The 14,458-nt window shown below is 43.4% G+C and overlaps 1 protein-coding gene across 7 annotated transcripts; it reads right to left on the bottom strand.

Annotated features, from left to right (window-relative positions):
- Nucleotides 1-335: 335 nt before the first annotated feature.
- LOC115164302 (cell division cycle-associated protein 2) lies at nt 336-14,150 on the bottom strand. Of its 7 annotated transcripts, none has more exons than XM_029716634.1 (14): nt 13,613-14,150; nt 12,859-13,081; nt 12,493-12,623; nt 12,062-12,227; nt 11,596-11,795; nt 11,160-11,378; nt 10,768-10,885; nt 5,624-5,943; nt 5,296-5,347; nt 5,114-5,200; nt 4,873-5,027; nt 4,531-4,608; nt 3,920-4,082; nt 336-1,808 (listed from the first exon to the last, which is right to left on the bottom strand). In XM_029716634.1, exons 2-14 carry the CDS (start codon nt 13,019-13,021, stop codon nt 691-693), a joined length of 2,970 nt encoding a protein of 989 aa, XP_029572494.1. In that variant the 5' UTR covers nt 13,022-13,081; nt 13,613-14,150; the 3' UTR covers nt 336-690. The 7 variants fall into 7 exon arrangements, with proteins under 7 accessions (XP_029572494.1, XP_029572495.1, XP_029572490.1 ...); XM_029716635.1 differs by having other exon boundaries at nt 12,077-12,227; nt 13,439-14,150; XM_029716630.1 differs by having other exon boundaries at nt 13,439-14,150.
- Nucleotides 14,151-14,458: the final 308 nt, after the last annotated feature.

The raw sequence follows: 14,458 nt of genomic DNA on the forward strand, positions 1-14,458 counted from the left end.
AAGCTTGGTTCATGAAACCAGATACAGATCAGTACAGTCTGATCTATTGTACGAAATAACCATTATTGTTTTTACTAGAACATATAGTTGTCACAGGAGACTGCTGAGGGGAGGACAGCTCATAAATGTCTGTAACGGAGCAAATGGAATGGCATCAAACTCATGAAAACCATGTGTTTGATACCATTCCACCAATTACTTCCAGCCATTACCACGAGCCTGTCCTCCCAATTAAGTTGCCACCAACTTCCTATGATATACTGTATATTTTAAACTTTAGGCATGTTTTTATCAATGTGTATTTCAAGAGAGGCCTGTACAATGTTCAGACGATGAATGGTTTGGAAGATACCCATTTTATTTAATGGATACAGGAGGTAAACATAAAAAAAAGGACTAAATAACTGCCAGACAGCTCAAGGACATTAAAGACCTTATTCTATTTAGACAACTAGTTAACGACTAAAAACAAAAAAGGTTTATAAAACTCCCAACAAACAATTAACTCAGAGAACCACATCCCATTTAGCTTCTCTAACAGTGTCAAAAAGGCAGGTGTGCATCAAATGCTACCCTATTCACTATAATATGCACTACATAGTGAATAGGGCGCCATTTCAGACACAGTCAGTGTCCAGTAGCCGACAGGCTAGGAGCAGCATGAGCGGCTCAACGGTCCATGTGGTTCACTTACTCCAGGGGAGGGGGCAGTAGAGCCTGGATTGAGCTGCGGCGGCCCCTGGTCTTCCTGCGGATAGCCCTGATGGAGTCTGGGGAGGTTTGGGGCAGCCAGGCCAGGCCGGAGCCGCTGGCCTCAAGGGTGCTGCTCTGACTCTGGTTCCTCAGGCTGCGGCGGACAGACCGATGCCCCCTGCTGGGAAGACGCCGCAGCACATCATCGATGCTGAACTCTTCCTGTGCCCAGGGGGGAAGGAGGGAGTCTCGGAAGGAGGCCTGTTCTGTAATGCTACCCTGCTCCATCTCTGACCTGTGGCTGTCATTCTCCAACTCCTGCCCGCTCTCCTCCACTGCCTCTGGACCGTTTGACTGGGGTGCCTGCGCCTCCTCCCTCTCCTCTACGACTGATCTGGTGTGTATAGAGCTCCTTCTACCCCTGGAGCGGCCCGGGCCCCGAGCTTCTCTCTGCTTGCCTTTGTTTGGTCTCGGTTCTACATGGCTCACTGCCTCCTGCTCTAATGAAGCCACTGTGGCGCTAATCTCGTGTGTAGGGGGGCAGGGTGTAGTGTCTACCCTAACTGGACTGTCACCACTCCTACCTGCATCTGGTAGTGTGCAAGTGCATTGATCTGTATCTACAGGGTCTGAGGTACACTGAGCATTAGGTTCACCCTCTCGGTCACCAGGTACAGTGTGCTTGGCTGGGCTGGAGTCTGAAACCTCTGCCTGGTTTGTTTCTGTTGGGTCTTGCTCAGCATCAGTGTTCTCTACCTGCTCTTCACTGAGACAGTCATCAACAGGAACACTCACCTTCCTGCCTTTCCTTCTCCCTCCTCTAATAACACTCGGTTCTTTCTGCTCTTTGGTTCTGAAGGTATTTGTTGGACCTGACCGTCGTCTCCCGGCCCGTGCTGCTCTCCCAGTCCCAGAGTGGCCTGTGGTAAAGCCTACAGGGGCCTGGCGGGCTTCTGAAGGCCCAACAGAGGGCTCTGCAGCTGGGATGGGGTCTTCTGGTGAGACCCCACTGGCCGCGGGGCACAGGCGGCTTTGCCACAGGGCTGCAGTCATGACCACTCCAGTGATTGGGTCGCTGTTAATGTCATCTTCCAATAGGCTGGAGCCTCTTTTGGCTGTGGAGGGAGGACACACAGCATGGATTATTTAAGCAATAAGGCCCGAGGGTGTGGTATATGGCCAATATACCACGGCTAAGGGCTGTTCTTTTGCACGACGCAACGCCGAGTGCCTGGATACAGCCCTTAGCCATGGTATATAGGCCATATACCACAAACCCCCGAGGTGCCTTATTGCTATTATAAACTGGTTACCAACATAATTAGAGCAGTACAAATAAATGTTTTGTCATAACCATGGTATACAGTATGATATACCACAGCTTTCAGTCAATCAGCATTTAGGGCTTGAACCACCCAGTTTATAATACTGTCTAGACTACAGGTACTACTACAACAGACAGTTGAATGGCTGTACTTGGACATGCTCCGAGTCAGATTGAATAGCCTATGTGAGAATGTTTACACAGTAGCAGCATTCTATTATTGACTGTACTTAGTACTGTATTTCAAGTGTCAGTCAGTGAGAGTGGAGACTGCCTTGACTTGAGCTGTGCATCTTCAGCGTCTCCATGAGTGAGTGTGGGTATAGGTATTAGAGGTCGACTGATTAATTGGCATGGGTGATTAATTAGGGCCGATTTCAAGTTCTCATAATCGGTAATCGGCATTTTTTTGGACGCCGATTATATTGCACTCCACGAGGAGACTGCGTGGCAGGCTGACCACCTGTTACGCGAGTGCAAAAAGGAGCCAAGGTAAGGTGCTAGCTAGCATTAAACTTATCTTATAAAAAACAATCAATCTTAACATAATCACTAGTTAACTACACATGGTTGATGATATTACTAGTTTATCTAACGTGTCCTGCGTTGCATATAATCGATGCGGTGCCTGTTAATTTCTCATCGAGTCACAGCCTACTTCGACAAACGGGTGATGATTTAACAAGAGCATTCGTGGGAAAAAAGCACTGTCGTTGCATCAATGTACCTAACCATGCCTTTCTTAAAATCAATACACAAGTATATATTTTTTTAAACCGGCATATTTAGTTAAAATAAATTAATGTTAGCAGGCAATATTAACTAGGGAAATTGTGTCACTTCTCTTGCGTTCAGTGCAAGCAGAGTCAGGGTATATGCAGCAGTTTGGGCAGCCTGGCTCATTGTGAACTGTGTGAAGACCATTTCTTCCTAACAAAGACGGTAATTAATTTGCCAGAATTTTACATAATTATGACATAACATTGAAGGTTGTGCAATGTAACAACAATATTTAGACTTAGGGATGCCACCCATTAGATAAAATACAGAACGGTTCCGTATTTCACTGAAAGAATAAATGTTTTGATTTCCAAATGATAGGTCATTAATATGGTCAAATCCGGAAACTAAGGCTCATATTTCTGTGTGTTTATTATATTATAATTAAGTCTATGATTTGATAGAGCAGTCTGACTGAGCGGTGGTAGGCAGCAGCAGGCTCGTAAGCATTCATTCAAACAGCACTTTCCTGCGTTTGCCAGCAGCTCTTCGCTGTGCTTCAAGCACTGCGTTGTTTATGACTTCAAGCCTATCAACAACTTAGGCTGGCAATACCTATAGTGTCTATAAGAAATCCAATAGTCAAAGGTATATGAAATACAAATCGTATAGAGAGAAATAGTCCTATAATAACTACAACCTAAAACTTCTTACCTGGGAATATTGAAGACTCATGTTAAAAGGAACCACCAGCTTTCATATGTTCTGAGCAAGGCACTTAAACGTTAGCTTTCTTACATGGCACATATTGCACTTTTACTTTCTTCTCCAACACTTTGTTTTTGCATTATTTAAACCAATTGAACATGTTTCATTATTTGAGACTAAATTGATTTATATAAATCAAATAAAATTGTTCATTCAATATTGTTCTAATTGTCATTATTTAAAAAAATAGATACATATATAAACAAAAATCTGACGATTAATCGGTATCGGCTTCTTCCGGCCCTGCAATAATCGGCATCGGCGTTAAAATCATAATCGGTTGACCTCTAATAGGTATACAGTGAAATCAGCAGAGTGGAAGCCTTGCTCTCACCAATCCAATCAATGATTAGTTCAAGGAAGGAATGTTCCTTCCTGGGTAATCAAAACAGAGCCTAACGGCGGCGTGCTTACCTGTGTGTCTGCAGGTTTGGGGGTGTTGAGGGGTGGGGGAGCAGCTGAGGGAGGACAGGTTCTCCGTGATTGGGCTGAGGTTGGGGTTCTTGGATGCATAGGCTCTCTTCCCGTACAGAGAGTGGTTTACCTCCTTCTTCCCAAAGCCACGCTTTGCTAAGTTCTGGAGAAACACAAACAAACTGAATACCCAAGCTGGTTTGCCCCAGCCTTACAACCATGCACCTCTTCTCGTTTATGTTTTGATATTGTTTTACTGTCACCTCTGAGGGACACAGTTATTACATCAATCACAGTGGACTTCCTTCTTTGGCCCCTTGAAACGCTCATTCCTTTCATGTTCAGAACTAAAGTAAATCCCACAAGTACTCAAAACACCACCTTCTTCTAAATATAGTTTGGTTCTTGCTCAAAATTTGAATCACCTAAATCCCTTGAGCACGAGGAAGGCAGATTGACTGTGGCTAAATAAAAGGAAGTTAGAACGAGGCAAGTAGCTCGGTGTATGTAATACCTCCCTGAGGCTTAGCTCACTGTACTATCCACAGCCTCAGCGTGTAATATCATAAGTCGCTAGAGAAAGTAAAGTGATGAGCAGAGCCCAGACTGACCTTCATCCTCCCACAGGCAGACTTGGCAGCCGTACGCGTCGATCTCTTCTTCACAGGCTTACTTTCCTCCTCTGGTTGCTGAACGAGCAGAGAAAAGTGAGGGATATGGAGAGAGAGAGAGCGAAATAGAGGTAGAAATAGGTAGTGAGAGAACGGTGGCATTAGGATAGGATCCATTTCGTTATACCCTTTAAGATCTTCCATTGAGATTAACCCTAAATCATCAGATGAAGATAATATTAAAACTATGGTAACATTAGTCCAGAGATTATCTTCTCATTGGTGTGTAAGTGGAGGGAATGAGGATATCCTGTTCTGTGAATGAGTGGTGTGTTAACTGACCTTTCTCTTTCTGCTGCGAGAGCGTGCTGTGGCGTCTGGTTCTGGTTCACGGTCCGGGGCAGCGTCAGGCACCGGGGCAGCGTCAGGCACCGGGGCAGCGTCAGGCACCGGGGCAGCGTCAGGCACCGGGGCAGCGTCAGGCACCGGGGCAGAATCTACAGCAAACACCTCAGTTTTAAACTCTCATTTGACACCACTGTAAAATCAATGACTTGAGGCTAAGGAGGAGAGGTGCTGTTACTTAAGGAGAGAGGGTGTGGAGAGAGGGTGTGGGCGGATGAAATATAATCCGTCTGAAGTTCAAATCCAGAGTGTTGAGTCTCCAGCTCTGTAAATATGTACAGCAAGTAACAATGTTACGTTGTACACAGAGCTCGACTAGAAATATAGCATCCTCTCAGCCATCACTGTTCAACAACCAACCTGCATTGTCCAAGGAACTGTCAACATCATCTTCCATTGAAGGGAAAGTGATCTGAGGACATAGAGAATTACTGCATTATTTCCATGGTGACAAACAACTAACCCACATGCTGGATTACCAAGAATAACAATTCAATGATTGTCCGTTCTCATTAGGGAACACTGTAGCTAAATGTTTTGGCAAGGTAAAACAAGAGTTCCTTACTGGACGATCAGGTAGTCCCTTCCTGTTTCAGTATATTTTCTTCTGTTTGGTGCCTAATGAATACAACCCTTACTTCATAATTTTTGCAACAGGTCAAACACTCTGTTAGTGAGTGACTTGTACCTTTCCCTGAGTGTAAGCGCTCTTCTGTTCTCCACAGCAGGGCCCACTAGTGAGGGGTGGGGATGCTCCAGTCAGAGAGGGGCTGCTGAAGTCTGGCTGGGCCAGGTTTAAAGGGGTCCTCTGGGGGGTCTTCAGCAGGGACCTCAGCTGGGACACCCCGGCAGATGTTGGGACCCTGCCCGGGGTGCCCCCCTTCCGTAGAGGGGTGCTGGGGGGCAGCTTCTTGTCAAAGAGCTCGGGGGGCAGCAGGATCCCGAAACGCACCTGCTTCTTCCTCTTCACAGTTGAGGTAACGTTACCACCAGAGGAATCAGCTTCATCTAAAAGGAAAAATAAAGATTTATCATCACTTGACCCTACTCAAAACGGCTCTATTCAAACAACTGCTTCTCTTACAGAAAAATGTGGTTCCATTTCAGTAGGTCGTTCGGTATGACATGCAATCACATTCACCTGAACTAAAAACATGCCAATGAAATGCAGAGCCCACCCTCGGAAGCACCGCCTTCCTGGCTATAACACCTGGGCTCGGATTCACTTCCTCAATTTAGCTCGACTGAAGGAGAATGTCACAATTTCCAAGCACACAAAGACTACTGGATTCAGCTCCAACTTCGGTGTCTGTCTGTGGAGAGAGTACTCATCCCCCTAGACGTTGCTAGTTTTGGGTCTTGGTGTTTGCTAAAAGCAAACTACTTTCTGCTCGTGTAGCTCCAAGTCTTATAATATGCCATTTAGCAGACACTTTTATCCAAAGAAACTTAGTCATGAGTCCATTTCATTTTCCGTATGGGTGGTCCCGGGAATTGAAGCCACTATCCTGGCATTACAAACTCCATGTTCTACCAACTGAGCCAAATAGGACCATGCTTCCTATTTGTGTTTGCTAAAAGCCTACCACTTTGGTTTTGAACTGCCAACCATGCTCTAGTCTAGGGCATATGGTTTTACAATGAAAATGAAAGATAGTTCTGTTTGCCCGGGGTGGAAACACGCTCAAGCAGGGCCAGCTCCAGGCATAAGCGACATAAGCAATCACTTCGAGCCAATGCCCCAAAACATTTGATAGTGCCTTCAGAAAGTATTTATACCCCTAGACTTATTACACACTGTTGGACAGATTTCAAGAGGGATTAAAATGAACAATTCTCACCCATCGACACACAAATACCCCATAATGACAAAGTGACTTATTAATTGAAAATGAAATACAGAAATTTCTCACTTACATACATATACACACCCCTGAGTCAATACATGTTAGAATCACATTTGGCAGTGATTACAGCATTCTAGGTAAGTTTCTAAGAGTTTTGCACAGGTGGATTATACAATAGATGCGCGCACACACACACTAGTTGTTCATCATTTCTCGAAAACCATTTTCAAGTCTTGCCATAGATTTCCAAGCATATTACAGTAAAAACGTACTTTGCCACTCAGGAACATTCACCGTCTTCTTGGTAAGAAACTGCAGTGTACTCAGTAATCTGTTGTATTGGATTTGCCCCAAACACAACACTTTGTAATCATGACAAAAAGGTCATTCCTTTGCCAGTTTTTTTAGCAGTTTTACTTTAGTGCCTTGTTGCAAACAGGATGCATGTTTTGGAATATTTGTATTCTGTACAGGCTTCCTTTTCACTCTGTCAATTATGTTAGTATTGTGGAGTAACTACAATGTTGTTGAGCCATCCTCAGTTTTATACTATCACAGCCATTAAATTGTGTGACTGTTTTAAAGTCACCATTGGCCTCATGGTGAAATCCCTGAGCGGTTTCCTACCTCTCTGGCAAAGTGAGTTAGGAAGGACACCTGTATCTTTGTAGTGACTGGGAGTATTGATACAGCATCCAAAGTGTAATAACTTCACCGTACTCAAAGGCACATTCAATGTCTGCTGCTTTATTTATTTTTACCCATCTACCAATTGGTGCCCTTCTTCGCAAGGCATTGAAAAACCTCCCTGATATGTGTGGTTGAATCTGTTTGAAATCCACTGCTCAACTGAGAGACCGTACAGATAATTGTGTGGGGCAGTCATTCAAAACACTATTATTGCAGACAGAGTCCATGCAACTTATTATGGGGAGTTGTTCCTGAATTTATTTAGGCTTGCCATAACAAAAAGGAGTTGAGAACTTATTTACACATGACATTTCAGCTTCTCATTTGTAATTTATTTGTACAAATTTTGGAAAACATAATTCCACTTTGACATTATGGGGTATTGTGTGTAGGCCAGTGAAAGTCAATGGGTATGAATACTTTGAAGGCACGGTTTATACACTGAACAAAAATAAAATGCAAACATTTCAAAATAATTTCAGTTCATATAAAGGAAATTAGTAAATTGAAATAAATTCATTAGGCCCTAATCTATGGATTTCATATGACTGGGAATACTGATATGCATCGATTGGTCACAGAGATGCATAAAAAAAATAGGTAGGGGTGTGGATCAGAAAACCAGTCAGTATCTGGTGAGATCACCATTTGCTTCATGCAGCATGACATCTCCCTCGCATTGAGTTGATGAGGCTGTTGATTGTGGCCTGTGGAATGTTGTCCCACTCGTCAATGGCTGTGCGAAGTTGCTGGATATTGGCGGGAACAGGAACACGTTGTCGTACGCGTCGATCCAGAGCATCCCAAACATGCTCAATGGGTAACATGTAGTGGAAGCTGCGGATCTCATCACGGTATCTCTGTGCATTCAAATTGCCATTGATAAAATGCAATTGTGTTCATTGTCAGTAGCTTGTGTATGCCCATACCATAACCCCACCGTGGGGCACTGTTCAGAATGTTGACATCAGCAAACCACTCGCCCACACAACACGGTCTGCCATCTGCCTGGTAAAATTGAAACCGGGATTCATCCCTGAAGAGCACATATCTCCATCGTGCTAGTGGCCATCGAAGGAGAGCATTTGCCCACTGATGATGTCGGTTACGACGCCAAACTGCAGTCAGGCCGACGAGCACGTAGATGAGCTTCCCTGAGACGGTTTATTTGGTTGTGCAAACCCAGTTTCATCAGCTGTCCAGGTGACTGGTCTCAGACGATCCCTCGGGTGAAGAAGCCGGATGTAGAGGTCCTGGGCTGGCATGGTTACATGTGGTTGTGAGGCTGGTTGAACGAACTGCAAAATTCTCTAAAAACGACAGTTGAGGCAGCTTATGGTGGAAAAATTCACATTAAATTCTCTGGCAACAGCTCTAATGGACATTCCTGCAGTCGACTCCTTGAAAACTTGGGACATCTGTAGCATGTGTTGTGTGACAAAACTGCACATTTTAGAGTGGCCTTTTCTTGTCCCCAGCACAAGGTGCCTGTGTAATGATCATGCCGTTTAATCAGTTTCTTGATATGCCACACCTGTCAGGTGGATGAATTGCTCACTAAGATGAATGTAAACAAATTTGTGAACAATATTTCTGCGATCTTTTATTTCAGCTCATGAAACCAACACTTCACATGTTGTGTTTATGTATGCATATACACAGCACCAGTCTGTATCGCAACCGGCCGTGATTGGGAGTCCCATAGGGCGGCGCACAATTGGCCCAGCAACGTCCGGGTTTGGCCGTCATTGTAAATAAGAAATTGTTCTTAACCGACTTGCCTCGCTAAATAAAAAATAAATACCAGTCAACAGTTTGGACACACCTGCTTATTCAAGAGTTTCTTTATTTTTTTTACTATTTTCTACATTGTAGAATAGTGAAGACATCAAAACTATGAAATAACACATATGGAAATGTTCATTTGAGTTGTTCTTGCATAATATGGACTTGGTCTTTTACCAAATAGGGCTATCACCCCTACCTTGTCACAACACAACTGATTGGCTCAAACACATTAATAAGCAAAGAAATTCCACAAATTAACTAACAAGACACACCTGTTAATTTAAATGCATTCCAGGTGACAACCTCATGAAGCTGGTTGAGAGAATGCCAAGAGTGTGCAAAGTTGTCATTAAGGCAAAGGGTGAGGATGCCCCAGTCAGAAAGGGGCTGCTGAAGTCTGGCTGAGCCAGGTTTAAAGGGGTCCTCTGGGGGGTCTTCAGCAGTGACCTCAGCTGGGACACCCCGGCAGATGTTGGGACCCTGCCTGGGGTGCCCCCCTTCCATAGAGGGGTGCTGGGGGGCAGCTTCTTGTCAAAGAAGCTCGGGGGTTAATCTGCTAAATTGTAATTATTCACTCCTATGGCCTATTTGTTGCCTACCTCCTCATGCCTTTTGCACACACTGTATATAGACTTTCTTTTTTCTCTCTACTGTCATTGACTTGTTTATTGTGTTATTGGCTTGTTTGTAAATGAGAACTTGTTCTCAACTAGCTTACCTGGTTAAATAAATAAATATATATATATAAAAACTTTAAAAGAAACTCAAATAGAAAATACATTTGGTTTGTTGAATATTTTGGGGGTTACTACATGATTCCATATGTGTTATTTCATAGTTTGTCTTCACTATTATTCTACCCTTGAATTAACCCTTGAATGAATAAATGTCCAAACTTTTGACTGGTACTGTATAAGGGTTATTTTATTTTCATGAGTGTATTCACCCATAAATTGTCAGTTACACTAAGGCAGGGAATTGCTAGGGACCTCAGGATATATTATCACCATGATACATAGGAGCCGTTAAGATATGTATTACGAATATCACAATTCCAAAGTATTGTGATTTGAGACTGGGAATTTATTGCGATTCCATATCCCAAACATATTGCTTACCATATGTCTGCTGCAGAGGGACAAGAGAGTGTGAGAAAACTAGTTTAGATCAGTCATGGAAATAAAAAAGTGCTGAAAAACTAATTAGCTCTCTATTTAAAAAGATGGAGAACAAGCTATGAAGGAAAAATACTGGAGTTTTGGTGCAGGTACAGCCAAATACAGCCAGCCAGCCACACACACACAGCGATAGCCAAAACGATATATCAGCAAAAATAATATACCGAAATGCAACTGTATCTAGCCCCCCAATCACTAGGTTACACGATTATATAATTGCCATGCCAGGCACACGATTATATAATTGCCATGCCAGGCCTATCTGTACTATGCTAAGCTTGCACTATGCTTCAAAGCACAGAGAGGAGAGCAGCATATAGTGTATTTACCTGTGGGGTTCATCTCCAGAAGAGATGGAATGGCAAACAGCGGGGACAGAGTTGTCCTGTCTGGTCCTGAATGCACAACCAGAGGTTGGCTGGGGCTGTGGACTTCAAAGGAGCACTCCTGTTGAGTGAGAGGGAACCAAACAGAATTTTTGAGAGCCAGACAGGAACATGGGGTGAGAATAGCAGTCGTGTGCTCTGCAGAGCTATGAGGACTTCAGAGACAGAAGAGAGGAGGCTGGGGTGTTGGGTTGTGTCCCAAACGGCACTCTATATAGTTCACTACTTTTGACCAGGGACCGGGCCCTGGTCAAAAGTAGTGCAATATATAAGGAATAAGGTGCCAGTTGGGACACATATTTGGTGCGTGTAGATAAAGCCTGGCGGTGTCTTACCTGGTCCTGCTCCTCCTTGGTGGGAGTACAAATCTGCTTTAGAGGAGAGGACTGGGGCTCACCCCGTGTGACCTGGGACACAGCATTAGTATGCAGGGCTGGTGGCAGGGACACACTAGCGCGTTCTAGCTCACCACAGAGCTCAGTGTCATTCTGGAGCTGTGCGCCGGGTGTTACAGTGAGAGCTGGATGATGGTCCTTGTTCTGGACAACGGCAACCTGGGGTAGGGGGTCATGGTGGGTTTAGTGGATGTTAGAACATTGTAGCCACAGTAGAATAGTTAATAGTAAAATACATTTAGTTTAAATAAATACTTTTCAATATTTCTTACAAACCAAAGTCGCAAAAAACATCAACAGATGCTGAATGGTTGGCCAAGTTATATTTGTCATTCAACGGACAGAGAAGTGCTTGGTGAGTGTGTGGTGAGGTTACCTCATTGTTTTGTTGCTGCTTCAGTATGGTGCCGGTGCGTTTGAGGACAGGAGTGTTGGCCTTGCCAATTTCCTCCACACCGTTCCCCTGCAGGACTGCTGTGCAGCGCCCCTTACTGAGTGGTGGAGTTAGAAAGGGAGGCTGGCTCACTGGGGTCTTGTTCTCCTTCCCACCACTGCCATCATCACAGCTCCACCCATCTGAGAGTTAAGACAACACCCATAAACAACCACAGCCCAGAATAGAAAACCCTTATAGAAGACACTAGAAAGGGCAATCTGTAGTATCTGGATGTTTCTCCATTCCCTCAAAGTAGTATAACAAATATATCAAAAGTTCAACATTTCTTTCAAATTCTAACTAGTTGAAAACTGAAATAGTATACTCAGACAAAGCACCAATTTCAGTTAATGTAATAATAACTGATTAATAAATGATTTAGCCTTTGTGACTGAAGCAGACTAACCAACAGATAGAAAACCTCTTGTGTTGATGCATCCCCCGGTGTGAGTGTCCCGTTGTGGCACTGTTTCATTCTCACTCTCCTCCACAGCCATTATGCTCTGGAATATAGCCATCTTCTGCTTTAGAGTAGAGGGGAATCTGGGAGAGAAGGATCTGGCTTGGGTAGGCTATGAAGAGAAAGACATGGTAAACACACCGTTTCTAATTCTTGGTTTCAAACCAAGCTGTTTGACCAATTACAGAGACATTGTAGCAAGAGAGACAGCTTATAGGCCTATGTCATAAATTGAATTGACTCTGGCTAGGAGCATTGCTAGCTCCAACTCAGATTAACACAAGCAGTCCTAGAGCAACTTGTATCTGCAGTGCACTTCCTACAGTATTTTTATTGCACAATCTTTGAGTATGATCATGCATAAGCAAACATCTCACCTGTGTGGTTGTGGGGGGAGTTTTCATCCTCTGTTGGGCTATGTAGCGGATAAGGGAGTTGGTCTCTGGTGAACCCCGTACCCCAACATTGGACCTCCGCTTAACCTTCAGCTGAGCCAGGCGAGATTTTTCTGAATAAAGACAATAGATGCACCATTTATCGGGACATTCTTAGTTCAGAAAAACTAAGATTTCATTGCATCTCTTGACAAAGCACTGTGTAGACCGATAACATAACGTCACATTGCCATGGAAAATGTGTGTTTCCGGTTACAATAATGAGTTGATTAGATACAGGGTAACGTCAGAGAGAGCAGTGGACCCAGTGGAATGATAAGCAGCTAACTTCTTCAATGTCTGAATTACCTTTGACGTTAGAAGATGGCGTGAAGCTCTGAGGGGAGATATCCAGTTGGGAGGGTGATTCCAAAGGTGTTGTGATGTTGCTCAGAAGAGGACAAGAGGCCTCCTGATCATTCAAGGTTTCAGTTCCCTCAACGCTGTCCATTTTCAGCTCTGAACTGGCCATGATCTAACTTACCTAGCTACAACAGAAAGGATTCCAAGCGACTTCAGTGGGGTCTTTCACCTGAATTAGAGATCACCCAACTGCTGTTAACAGTTGATCAAATTGGATCAATAACGCATTCAAGGAAGGCAAGGCTGACAAAACAAGCAACGACTGATGATCACACACTAAAACAAGTGGTTTATTATGCGACAGGCATTTGTGGCTTGCACGTTATTGACACTATGCATCAAACAAACACATTAAAAACAGCTTACAAAGCCACTTACAACTTTTATAAATAAACTGAAGTTAGCTACAAATTCGCATTTAACTGTTTGATACGTTACAAACTGGCTAACGTTAGCTTGTTGACCAGTTAACGTCGTTAGCTAACACTAGCTAGAGTTAACACTCACTTAATCGACAGCATCTTACCTTAATAATAATGTTTTTTTTTTAGAAACGCTACAATATCCACCCTTATGAATCCAACTAGACTTAGCAAAACATACCAGCTAAATTACTACAAGAAAAAAACGTTTTCCAACTAGCTAACATGCTTGCTAGCTAGTCCATAAAAGTGTAATTTTCAAATTTCGCACCACTCACAGTAGCTGTGGCACGGAGATCCTTCCGCGACCCAAACAAATGTTAGTTAACGTTAAAATGTCCAACGAAATCATTACATGTACGTTAAACAAACTCAAAACCAAATTCAAAAACATTTGCGTTAAAACGTATCAAAATATGGATATAAATCGATAGTTATGACCATTTGGGCACTATTTCCTATGTCTACAAAACGATCTCATTTCATACGAACTGGCCAATACATGTGAAAGCATATGTCACGTGTCTCTAGAACATCCAATGAATCACCTCTGTTTTAGTACTCCAAAATAAGTTCCTACGCTAGCAAAGAGGAAGAGGCGAACTGAACATTATTTTCCATTTAAATTATCTTTGTAGATAATATTTTTCCTTGCGCACTGTGGTGTAGGAACAGCTCATCCATTCCCAAGTTTCCCAACTTCTTCCCAAAAACAAATCAAAGCTCTTCTTTGTGTTACAACTTTGTCTCACATTGCCTATACATTTGGTAAGATTAATTGGACCCTCTGGTAGTAGTCCGTCAGTCGGCCTTTGGGATATTCTGGTAGGCCCCTACTCGGTCTCTGCTGCTGCTACTTATACAAATACAGTTTTTTCCCCGTTGACAATTAACCTGATAATTGCCAACATCCAATCTGTCAGACAGACAGGTTGCAGTCACCTCACAAGCATCTTTATTTACCTCCAAACAGGGAGGGGAGAGTTTGTGTGCCTAAGCTCTTAGAAAAAAAGGTGCAATCTAGAACCTAAAATTGTTCTTTGGTTGTCCCCATGGAACCCTTTTTTTTCTAAGTGTAGCTTTGTAGTATTAGTCTGAATGCAAGACCAAGGATGTTGATGCAG

The sequence above is a fragment of the Salmo trutta genome, chromosome 27 (assembly GCF_901001165.1).
Source record: "Salmo trutta chromosome 27, fSalTru1.1, whole genome shotgun sequence".
NCBI classification, from domain to species: domain Eukaryota; kingdom Metazoa; phylum Chordata; class Actinopteri; order Salmoniformes; family Salmonidae; genus Salmo; species Salmo trutta.

Coding starts and splice junctions, on each gene's coding strand:
- LOC115164302 (XM_029716634.1), bottom strand. CDS start 13,021: ATGGCCAGTTCAGAGCTGAAAATGGACAGCGTTGAGGGAACTGAAACC. Junction 11,796..12,061: donor AAGAGGTTTTCTATCTGTTG/GTTAGTCTGCTT, acceptor CTTAACTCTCAG/ATGGGTGGAGCTGTGATGAT. Junction 5,028..5,113: donor TCCACACCCTCTCTCCTTAA/GTAACAGCACCT, acceptor TGTTTGCTGTAG/ATTCTGCCCCGGTGCCTGAC.